General features: G+C 37.9%; 2 protein-coding genes across 2 annotated transcripts in view; one reads left to right on the plus strand and one right to left on the minus strand.

The window, feature by feature from the left end:
• The window catches only part of LOC121383699 (focadhesin-like), a 578,322-nt gene that overhangs the window by 31,564 nt on the left and 533,622 nt on the right, over window positions 1-13,136 (plus strand). The window lies entirely within an intron of this gene.
• The window catches only part of LOC121383709 (FMRFamide receptor-like), a 106,383-nt gene continuing 96,040 nt past the window's right edge, over window positions 2,794-13,136 (minus strand). The window contains exon 3 of the mRNA XM_041513813.1: window positions 2,794-3,295. Within this exon, the coding sequence (XP_041369747.1) occupies window positions 3,214-3,295 (82 nt within the window). The 3' untranslated portion in view covers window positions 2,794-3,213. The remainder of the gene's footprint in view (window positions 3,296-13,136) is intronic.

Consider the following 13,136-nt stretch of genomic DNA (forward strand, 5'->3'; position numbering starts at 1 on the left):
CCTTCAAGATCTTTGGTGGTCATAAAACCTACTGTAATACTGAACTACCGGTTGTAATGTTTGCCCAATTAATTCACTATTATTATATAACCATTCCCCACAGCTAATATACTTTACAATTTTGGCAATTGTAAATTCTTATTAGAGTTCCTCTACGTTTTTTTGAAAAGTATATATATATATGAAGAGTTCAGGCGCCAAACGTGATATAAACCATTTTCTTTCTTTTTTTTAGTTAAAGCCATTACTGTATGACAGTAAGGGCTAATCGTAGGCCCGCTGATTTGCTGCAAAATGCGATTGATCCTTATGAAATTGTATTGGGTAAATCCCATTTTTTTATTTATCAAAACACGATATATGCCAATTGAAAAAGTAATTTTTACTGAAAATGAAAAATGGCTGTACCGCGTTTTGTGCCTAAACTCTTCATATATTGGTGAGTAAAGGACTACGGTGCCAGATAAGGAGACAGTATCAGATAAGGAGACGAAGACGGTATCAGATAAGGAGACGGTATTCAGATGTTTCTATGGCAAGTTGATCCTTTTGTCCCATACATGTATGTTCAACAGTAAGGTCGGGGTGATAGTGTGTGAGACACAGTCACGTCATGGTTGCCCCATACAATACACAATTCACAATACAGTTAGGAGAGTACACACTTGGATAATATTTCTTCTAGCCAGAATCCTGCATAAGTCAGTGACTCAGTTTGAGTCATTGTCAAAAACCTTTCCTCTGCAATGAAAGTCATCCAAGGTTATTGACCCACATTTAAATTACCTCTACCTCCAAGTTACATAATGTTAAAATGAATCTGTTCACGTTATAGCAAGGTCATGCAGTTTACCCTCAAGAAGTACTTTTTCTTTCACTAATAAACAAACACTTTCCCTTGACAAACAGCTCGGGCATGTATCCAAAAAAATGTGCTTGAACCCTAAATAAATAAATAAATTAATCATTGTGCTCTAGTGGAGTATTTAATGAGTACAATGATTAATGAATTAATCATCGACTATTGGATGTTGTACGAAATTACAAAGAAAAGAAATTACTAAGAAAAACAGACGTAAATTCTGCCCATAGTTTTTAGAGGAAATCCACTAAACGTTTGTCCATTGGCTGCAAGGGATCTTTTGTATGCACTGGACAGCCCATACCATGGATTTTGGACAGTGGGTAGGATGGGGGGAAAACTCAATGTGCTCACCTAGAGGGTTCCATCCTCCTCTTTTAGCACTTCTTCCATGCTCTCTACTGACTCAGCTGGATCCCACCCCAATAGCTGATGTACTTTTTGTACTTGGGTGTTGTTAAAGATTGATTGATTGATTGATTCATTGATTCATTCATTGATTCATTGATTCATTCATTCATTCATTCATTTTTTCTTTCTTTTATTCATTCTTTCATTTATCCATTCATTCATTTATTCATTCATTCATTCATTCTTTCATTCATTTTCCATTTTCCGCAGAGTTAGTTTTACTGCTTGAAAAGGGAGAAATTAATAACCCACTTGGGATCATCAGTATGGATGCATCAGAATTTCACCCAATCCAAGAAGTGCTCTATGATTGTTTACAATCTAATTAAAATTAGCTCCACTATTACATGTGGATCTAACAGCAGCCCGTTGGAGCTCATGTCCAGTTGACCTTTCATTTGACCAATCAAAACCTTACTTGCAAAATCATGCTAGTGATTTGAAAAGAATTTGAAAACATTCGGGATTATGCCGAGGGTATACGAAATGATTTGGGTGAATTACGAAGTATGCCGGAAACTAATTTCAATATAAAATTTTATATAAAATTTGTTTCAAGACAAAAAAAAACCGTGATGGTATAGTCATAAAATCTGTTTATACTAGTATACAATCCAAAGTTTATTACTGCACTTTTCCCCATGTTTTTTTCAATGTTGAAATAGACAACAAGTTCGCCTATTGCATAAATAGTCTCACCCGATATTTTTAGAATTTGTATGCTCCCGAATAATGCTATAAAAGATGAAGTGTAATTTGTCAATATTTAAATTGTTATTTATAGATGAAATGTCACCTGGACATAGTCCACGCAATGCTGTTAGATCTACTGGCTAGACCCAGTAGAGCTAATTTAAATCAGATAGTGATTGTTTAAAAAGTTTGTGTTTTTTGTTTAACGACACCACTAGAGCACATTGATTAATTAATCATCGGCTATTGGATGTCCAACATTTGGTAATTGTGACATAGTCTTAGAGATGAAACCTGCTACATTTTTCCATTAGCAGCAAAGGATCTTTTATATGCACCATCCCACAGACAGGATAGCACATACCACAGCCTTTGATATACCAGTAGTGGTGCACAGGATAGAACAAGAAATAGTCCAATGGGCCCACCGACAGGGATCAATCCAAGACATTGGGATGATCACACTGTCTAGACCAAGTGTCTCTCATTAAACAGTGTTCTGAGACTTCTGAACATTTCTCTCCTTTAGACTTTAATATCAGCCAGGGATGTGATCGGTTTGTTTTATCCCATTCCAACAATTTTTACATATTATATTTATTTAAGAATATAAATTATATGGTACAAAGTTTTCTGCTTTTTAAAGACTGTTAGAACTGTTATTTTCAAGTAGACACATGTATCACGCCTGTGTATTACACCTGTGTATCACACCTGTGTATGCATGCAGTTCTTCTAAAATACAATTAAAAAATTTAAAAAGAGGAAGAAATAAAAAGCAAGCATGGAATGATTTATTTTATTATACATATATGATCCCTGAAATATGAAATGTTCACGCTGTCTGTGTTCATTGAAATATGAACTGTTCACACTGTCGGTCTTCACTGAAATATGGACTGTTCACGCTGTCTATTTTCACTGAAATATGAACTGTTTACACTGTGTTCATTGAAATATGAACTGTTCACGATCTGTTCATGCTGTCAATGTTCACTGAAATATGAACTGTTCACACTGTCAGTGTTGGCTGAAATATGAACTGTTCATGCTGTCTGTGTTCACTTAAATATGAAACTGTTCACACTGTCGGTGTTCACTGAAATATGAACTGTTCACACTCAATGTTCACTGAGATATGAACTGTTCACGCTGTCAGTGTTCGCTGAAATATGAACTGTTCACGCTGTTAGTGTTCACTGAAATATGAACTGTTCATGTTGTCGGTGTTCAATGGTTTCTTGTCTCTAACATGAATGTGGAGGCTGGTATATTGCTATTTCTTCATTGTCTGTGATGTGACATTTGCATTTCCAACCATTCTTGCACCTGCAAAACAAAAAGATACATGTATTTGTGAGATCTTTGTACAGTGCAAATACCATATTACTAACATGTTATACAGTCCAAATGATACCAGTAACATTTGACAGACACTTTGTTTTTAGCTTTCTGGCAAAGTAAAACAGCCAATAGAATTAAATGTATATGTCTATGTCCATGTCCATGTCAATGCCCATGCCCATGCCCATGCCCATGTCCATGTCCATGTCCATGTCAATGCCCATGTCCATGTCTATGTCTATGTCTATATTTATATCTATGTCTATGTCTATGTCTATATCTATGTCTGTCTATGTCTATGTCTATGTCTATATTTATATCTATGTCTATGTCTATGTCTATATCCATCCATGCATCAATCAATCTGTCCACCATCCCAAAACACATCCATTCATCCATCTATAAATCCATTCATCCATAAATCAATCCACTTTCCCAAGCCCCAAAATCCATCTATTCATTTTACCATCCATTCATCCATCTTTTTATATATCATTCCATCCATCAGTCCAACCATTTATCCACCCCTCTCCCAAAACTCACCTATACATCCATCTATCCATCTGTCCATCCATCTATCCATCAATCCATCCATCCATCCATCCATCTATCCATTCATCACCCATCCATTATCCATCCATCCATCTATCCATCCATCCATTTGTCCATCTGTCCATCCATCTATCTATCCACCCACTTATCCATCGATCCACCCACCAACATATCCACCCATTAATACATCCACCCGTCCATCCATCGATCCAACCCTTCATCCATCCATCCATCCATCCATCCATCCATCCATCCATCCACCCACTAACCTATCTATTCATTCATCCATCCATCCATCCATTGATCCATTCATTGATCCATCCATTGAAAGAAAGAAAGAAAGAAGTGTTTTATTTAACGACGCACTCAACACATTTTATTTACGGTTATATGGCGTCAGACATATGGTTAAGGACCACACAGATTTTGAGAGGAAACCCGCTGTCGCCACTACATGGGCTACTCTTCCGATTGGCAGCAAGGTGATCCATCCATTGATGCATCCATCCATTGATCCATCCATCCATCAATGCATCCATCCATTGATTTTATCCATGCAACCAATCACACTGTCTACCAGTCTAATTAATCACGCACCCACACATCTATTGATCCATCCATCCATCCATCCATCCATCCATCCATCTATCCATCCATCTATAATTGTACATACGTATAGTAACATCTTGAGGACCAGGCTCTGTATTCATAAACGTACTTAAGTCAATGTATGATACTTATTTATGTACTTTAAGTATGTATTTAGGTATCATATATTGACTTTAAGTACGCTTATGAATAAGGAGCCTGATGTTTGTTAACCAGCAGTAAAGATGACAGATTTGTGTTCATCTGAGTAAAAAAAAAAAAAATTCATGAATAAAATCTAGAAGGCGTATTATTTGGATAATTATTATTATTTTAAAAGCATGTATTGGCATTTACTCCTACACCCCAGTGTACGCTCCTGAAAATGTTAATATTGTAAAGACCCCTCATTCTATCAACAAAGAAAATCTTAACATATCCTTTTAAAAGACAAACAAAAAACCACCCAACTACTGCTGTCAGATCTGATGTAAACAGTATGTTAGCTGCTTTCAATACACAATATTGTGTATTCAATACACAATATTGTGTATTCAATACACAATACGTCAATGAAGACGAGGAAAAATATTTTTTGAATTACATATATTATTAATTTCACAATAACAAGACTGTGTTGAAGTTGACTGACAGGCTCAAATTGATGATTTCACATGGTGGAGGGGTGGAGAAGAATCGCTTACAGGTGATGTATACTGGAGACTGGGTGGAGAAGCTTACTATGTTTTCTGTGTGGGGCATCCAGAGATTTTCACTACATTGTTGTGTAGTACTGGAGACTTTATCAGGCATCCTATAATCCTATGTGTCAGGTGGAACAGTAATATGTGAACTGAAAGGCAATAATGAACCTAGAGACTGTGCTTTCCCCAACTAGAGGTTGTCTACCCACTAGAGGTTGCCCTCCCCCCCCCCCCCCCCACCACCAGATATTGTTCCTACAGGCCTGCAGGGCACTTTGAATGTGTGTTCATCTTAAGTTTTGTACCATTCATATTATGACAAAGGCCATGCGCTTTGGATGTCATTTAATTTTAAGACAAAAAAACAAATCCATAAAGAAAACGGAGCATCAACTGTAATATCATTCTTAGGTTGCCTAAACCACACCATCCCCTAAATCTGGCCCTATCTAGTTTTTCTCTTTCTTGTCAATGGTCTATGACTGATATATCAAAGGCTGAGGTATGTGTGCTGTCCTGTTTGTGGAAAGTGCATATAAAAGATCCCTTGCTACTAAATGAAAAATGTAGCAGCTTTCATCTAAAGACTTCATGTCAAGAATGAACAAAAGTGTTTGACATCCAGTAGCCAATGATTAATAAATCAGTGTGCTCTAGCGATGTTGTTAAACAAAACAAACTTACTGTTTAATTATTATCAACATTCAGTCTTGCTAGCAGGGTGGGATTTTATAAATGTACCCGCCCTGTGGGTGGTCCTGACCCAGAATAATGCCTCAATTTTGTTTTGTTTTATTGGGGGGGGGGGGTGGGGATATTATTTAGATTAACCCTGTGATTAGACACAGCCCCTGTGTCCCTACTTGGGGGTGGGAATACCCAGATTGCATATTGAAACCCTGTGAGTTCTGTCCCTGGATTGGTTTAAGGGGAATGATTACATTTTTATTTAATGACACGTTCAAAACATTAAATACGGTTATCTGGTGTTGGGCATATGGTTAGGAGTCACAGAGATAATTAGAAAGGAAACCAGCTGCTGCAACTCGGTGGACTACTCTTTTGGATTACTAGCAAGCGATCTTTTATATGCATCATCCCACAGACAGGGTAGTACATACCACAGCATTTGATATGTAATAGATAAATCGACCACTACTGAAGGGATTGGAACCACAGACTCTTCATACAAGAGTCCAGCGCTGTACCAACTATGCTGATAGGGAAGTTTCCACTAGCTATTGTTAATAGTAGCAATTTTTAGCAACATTACTAGTTACATTGCTGGAACAAGAAGTAATCCGATGGTTCCACCGATGGGGATCGATCCTAGACCGACTGCACATTAGGTGAACACTTTACTACTGGGCTACGTCCCACCCCTTCCCGCTATTAAACCCTGCCCCTAAATCAGTCCCTGTTTTTCTTTCTTGTCAAGCCTCAGGTCTTCCATGAATAGATGATCTGGGCTGGTCTTTTTCAATCTTTTCTCTATTGTTTGCTTAAGAATACAGATTTTAAACTTTTCAGTTTTTTTTACACATTGCCCTGTTTAGGTCGGCTGGTTATAGATCAATGTCATTTGGCTGATTCAAGGTCAAGTGTGTTTTATATCATCATGTGTGAAAAAATATAAAATGTTCTTATTTGGGTTGTAATCGAAAATCATTTGGAAGTTATTTCCAGAAGTTGCATCAGTCAAAGTGAATAGGATCAGCGCATTGATCACTTTCTGCATCCACAGAGGGCTGAGATCAAGTAGTTACTCCAAGGAGAGAGTCCACCTTCACTCTTTGAAAACAGTTAATAAAAAAAGTAAAGTTTGTTTTATTTAACGACGCTACTAGAGCACATTGATTTTTTTATCTTATCATCGGCTATTGGACATCAAACATATGGTCATTCTGACACTGTTTTTTTAAAGGAAACATGCTGTCGCCACATAGGCTACTATTTTATGACAGGCAGCAAGGGATCTTTTATTTGCGCTTCCTACAGGCAGGATAGCACAAACCATGGCCTTTGTAGAACCAGTTATGGATCACTAGTCAGTGCAAGTGGTTTACACCTACCCATTGAGCCTTGCGGAGCACTCACTCAGGGTTTGGAGTCGGTATCTGGATTATAAATCCCATGCCTCGACTGGGATCTGAACCCAGTACCTACCAGCCTGTAGACCGATGGCCTAACCACGACGCCACCGAGGCCGGTCTCTCTATGGGAAAGTACCTACATGTATAATAAATCCTTTACAGGGCTCACACTGGAAACAGTATGTGATAGCCAGTTTTCAAATACGGGCATTATTTCCTTTAAATTTATTAAAAATGGCTAATTTAAATAGCATTTTTATTAGCAAACTACAAAATGTTGTATAAAAATTAGCAGTGGCCTAATTTGGTTATGGGCAGTGTGAGCTATGCTGTACTGCATTTCAGAAGGAGTAGTCGTTAAGGCATTTGCATAAACATTCAATTCTAAAGCATATCAATATTTATAAACAGACAGTTGTTATTCAAATAGCTACCTTTTTATTAATATTTCTACACTTCAAATGAGTACTAAACTGGCCTCTATGTAGCAAAGATCACTGCATGTGTCAAAACCTGTAGCATGCATCAGCAGTAAATATTGTCAACTAGGTAACCTGTTTTGGTGAGTGAAACGTTTTGTGGTATAGCTTACAGCAAAAACATTCCAACACAAACCTTCAACAAAACATGTACTTATAATAATATATACTGATGGAAAGAAATAAGGGAACACATTGAATTGTAAACCAAATTGTAATGTGGGATTGAATGTCTGTAGTGTTGAATGTGCTGCTTATATGTTCCCAGTCGTTCTGACAACATGAAGTGATTTTTGATGCAGTCATTATTTCTTGTTGCTATCTGTGTGATCCTTTATTTTTTTCCATCAGTATATAAAAATTATTTTAACTATTTTAAGACAAATTACAAAATGGAGTCCTCTAGAACCAATGTTAACAGACAATATTTTAGGAAAATGAATATAGCAATTTTGATGTCTTGCAATCATGTTATAAATTGAGCAAATGAATGGTTATAATGGTAAAATTGTTTGATTAAAAAATATAAGTTGCATTCTGAGTTTTAATAAACCCCGCTATTGCAACCATCAGTGGGACTTATTAAAATTGGTCTTAATAGTGGGGTGGTCCTAATACCGAATTACCAACATTCAAAATGATGATTGTTTGGTAAATATTGACTGTGAATTTTACGTCCTACCCTCCTTTCCGATTGCCGTCAGTAATGTGTAAACTAATAAAATTACTTGGTGATGGAAGGAGGAAGGAAGAATTGTTTAACATGCACATTCAGAGCAAACTGTTGTAGCGCACGCCTGTCTTGGGCACAGGCACTGACCTCAGCCAGTTTCTCTGTCCAAGACAGGAAAGGTGGGGGGGGGGTTGGAGGAGGGACCACCAGTACTGGCCGGTGCAAGGGAGCACCAGCAGCCTGACCGTGGTCAGTAGCAGGTGGGGGGGGGGGGGGGGGGGGGAGACTTGGTAATGATGGTGTATTGACATTTACATTGAAATGCAAGAATAATCAAGTGTCAAACCTGCTTCAGTTATTTGTAAGCTTGGACCCTTTTTTTTATTTTTTTATTATTACACAACAGAGATTAACAACTGTCTGGACAAAAGACACCCTCCTAACATTTTAGAATGTCCACTGCCCTAAGGGTGATACAAACGTGTGAATTCGGTCTCACTTGACTGATTGCATCTAATCTTTACATTTTTTTTCAGTTTCTGTGAAAAATAAAGGGAAAGATTTCCACCTGGGATTATGAAATATAAACATTATGTTGCTTTTATAGTCTGTCCATCTGTCCAAGTGTTTCAGTACTTGTGTGGGGCCTGTTAATCTCTAAGTCTGTCTGTCCATCTGTCCAAGTGTTACAGTACTTGTGTGGGGCCTGTTAATCTCTAAGTCTGTCTGTCCATCTGTCCAAGTGTTTCAGTACTTGTGTGGGGCCTGTTAATCTCTAAGTCTGTCTGTCCATCTGTCCAAGTACTTCAGTACTTGTGTGATGCCTGTTAATCTCTAAGTCTGTTGGGCCTGTTAACTCTAAGTTTGTCTGTCCATCTATCCAAGTGCTTCAGTACTTGTGTGGGGCCTGTTAATCTCTAAGTCTGTCTGTCCATCTGTCCAAGTGCTTCAGTACTTGTGTGGGGCCTGTTAATCTCTAAGTTTGTCTGTCCATCTGTCCAAGTACTTCAGTACTTGTGTGATGCCTGTTAATCTCTAAGTCTGTTGGGCCTGTTAACTCTAAGTTTGTCTGTCCATCTGTCCAAGTGCTTCAGTAATTGTGTGGGGCCTGTTAATCTCTAAGTCTGTCTGTCCATCTGTCCAAGTGCTTCAGTACTTGTGTGGGGCCTGTTAATCTCTAAGTCTGTCTGTCCATCTGTCCAAGTGTTTCAGTACTTGTGTGGGGCCTGTTAATCTCTAAGTCTGTCTGTCCATCTGTCCAAGTGTTTCAGTACTTGTGTGGGGCCTGTTAATCTCTAAGTCTGTCTGTCCATCTGTCCAAGTGTTTCAGTACTTGTGTGGGGCCTGTTAATCTCTAAGTTTGTCTGTCCATCTGTCCAAGTACTTCAGTACTTGTGTGATGCCTGTTAATCTCTAAGTCTGTCGGGCCTGTTAATCTCTAAGTTTGTCTGTCCATCTGTCCAAGTGCTTCAGTACTTGTGTGGGGCCTGTTAATCTCTAAGTCTGTCTGTCCATCTGTCCAAGTGCTTCAGTACTTGTGTGGGGCCTGTTAATCTCTAAGTTTGTGTGTCCATCTGTCCAAGTACTTCAGTAATTGTGTGGGGCCTGTTAATCTCTAAGTCTGTCTGTCCATCTATTCACATGCTCTAGCTAGCACTTGTGCGGGGCCTGTTAATCTCTAAGTTTTCCCATCTGTCCAAGTGCTTCAGCACTTGTGTGGGGCTTGTTAATCTCTAAGTCTCTCTTTCTATCTGCCCAAGTGCTTAAGTACTTGTGTAGTGCCTGGGAATCTTGGAGTGTGCAAGTCTCTCTATATGACAATGCATTTAAATGTTAGTGCAATCAAGTTTCAAAGCTTCTTCAAGTAAATCCATATTTTAAGTGGCTGCACCAGCTTTTGAATTAAAAATATGGATTTATATTTCCATAATTCTCTTTAATTTTCTTTTTGTTTTTTTTCCCCCTACATTCATGCGTATGTGTCGACATTTATAAAATATGTTTTGAAAATTGTTACTCCAACACCACTTGTTTACGAATGTGCACCAAACAATTTATGTTATTTAACTTTTATGGACAGCAGCCTCATTATACAAGTATGGAATTAATATGTAATAGTTGTCATTACAAAGGCTCTACTAGTCCAGGGCATAAAATTTGGCATGAACAATTTTGTCGTTCGTCTGTCGGTTATGCAAAACCAATATCGACATGAACGACGGATCGTTCGTGCAAAAACTGTAATTGCTCGTCAGAAAAGGTAAACTGACGTGTTTTGGCCTAGCATTGCAGGTGTGAGAAAAAAACAATGTTGTCTGTTTGAACTCGACATCATGGTCAATTACAAAGTCGGCTCTGTCATTAGAAGTGTCAATAACATTTAGTAACATAGTCGCACGTTCCCTTTGATCATTTCGCTACATGCAGAAAACAATACGCGGTTTGGCAATTAAAGCAGTTTACAAGTACAACCCTTGCTAAATCAATTTATTAAAATATGACATACACAGTGAAGAAAACAGTACATTTATTAAAGGACTTTAAAATAATGAAGTGAAAATTAGAACATGATGAAACACTGAGTTGCAACATCGATTGGATCGATCGAGGATTAGCAGAACTTCGGGTCTTTTCATTCAGACCTGGAAGCTCAAAGCTTCCGGGAAATCCCTGTTTCGTTCAGACTATTGTTTAGCACCAACAAGTACTCCTCTGTAACAGAACCGATGGGGTAGTGTGCTGAAATGTAAATGGCAGCTTTCAAGTTAGTCCCAGCATACCAAATAATAATAATAATTTAGTATTTATGATAAGAAATTGGATAAAAGCTACAAAAATCGCCCATCTTAGATTCTCATTTGATTACCATTGCCGGTTAACCTTTTCATTTGTATCTGAACCACTGGAGAAAATCGTTCGTGCAAACATTAAAACCACACGAACGACATATCGTTTGTCTGAAAAAATCAAATTTTATGCCCTGCTAGTCGACAACATGTTACAATATAACAGCAAACCGGGCCGGTGTCATTAATATGTAATAGTAGTCATTAAAAAGGCTCTACTAGTCGACAACATGTTACAATAAGAGCAAACCCAGCCAGTCCCTTTAATATGTAATAGTAGTCATTACAAAGGCTCTACTAGTCAACAACATGTTACAATAAGAGCAAACCCAGCCAGTCCCTTTAATATGTAATAGTAATCACTACAAAGGCTCTACTAGTCGACAACATGTTACAATAAGAGCAAACCCAGCCAGTCCCTTTAATATGTAATAGTAGTCATTACAAAGGCTCTACTAGTCAACAACATGTTACAATAACAGCAAACCCAGCCAGTCCCTTTAATATGTAATAGTAATCACTACAAAGGCTCTACTAGTCGACAACATGTTACAATAAGAGCAAACCCAGCCAGTCCCTTTAATATGTAATAGTAGTCATTACAAAGGCTCTACTAGTCAACAACATGTTACAATAACAGCAAACCCAGCCAGTCCCTTTAATATGTAATAGTAATCACTACAAAGGCTCTACTAGTCGACAACATGTTACAATAACAGCAAACCCAGCCAGTCCCTTTAATATGTAATAGTAATCACTACAAAGGCTCTACTAGTCGACAACATGTTACAATAACAGCAAACCCAGCCAGTCCCTTTAATATGTAATAGTAATCACTACAAAGGCTCTACTAGTCGACAACATGTTACAATAAGAGCAAACCCAGCCAGTCCCTTTAATATGTAATAGTAATCACTACAAAGGCTCTACTAGTCGACAACATGTTACAATAAGAGCAAACCCAGCCAGTCCCTTTAATATGTAATAGTAATCACTACAAAGGCTCTACTAGTCGACAACATGTTACAATAAGAGCAAACCCAGCCAGTCCCTTTAATATGTAATAGTAATCACTACAAAGGCTCTACTAGTCGACAACATGTTACAATAACAGCAAACCTGGCCAGTCCCTTTAATATGTAATAGTAGTCATTACAAAGGCTCTACTAGTCAACAACATGTTACAATAAGAGCAAACCTGGCCAGTCCCTTTAATATGTAATAGCAGTCATTACAAAGGCTCTACTAGTCAACAACATGTTACAATAAGAGCAAACCTGGCCAGTCCCTTTAATATGTAATAGTAGTCATTACAAAGGCTCTACTAGTCAACAACATGTTACAATAACAGCAAACCCAGCCAGTCCCTTTAATATGTAATAGTAGTCATTACAAAGGCTCTACTAGTCGACAACATGTTACAATAAGAGCAAACCCAGCCAGTCCCTTTAATATGTAATAGTAGTCATTACAAAGGCTCTACTAGTCGACAACATGTTACAATAACAGCAAACCCAGCCAGTCCCTTTAATATGTAATAGTAATCACTACAAAGGCTCTACTAGTCGACAACATGTTACAATAAGAGCAAACCCAGCCAGTCCCTTTAATATGTAATAGTAGTCATTACAAAGGCTCTACTAGTCGACAACATGTTACAATAAGAGCAAACCCAGCCAGTCCCTTTAATATGTAATAGTAGTCATTACAAAGGCTCTACTAGTCGACAACATGTTACAATAACAGCAAACCCAGCCAGTCCCTTTAATATGTAATAGTAGTCATTACAAAGGCTCTACTAGTCAACAACATGTTACAATAAGAGCAAACCCAGCCAGTCCCTTTAATATGTAATAGTAATCACTACAAAGGCTCTACTAGTCGACAACAT

Source organism: Gigantopelta aegis, chromosome 2 (genome assembly GCF_016097555.1).
Source record: "Gigantopelta aegis isolate Gae_Host chromosome 2, Gae_host_genome, whole genome shotgun sequence".
Taxonomy (NCBI): Eukaryota; Metazoa; Mollusca; class Gastropoda; order Neomphalida; family Peltospiridae; genus Gigantopelta; species Gigantopelta aegis.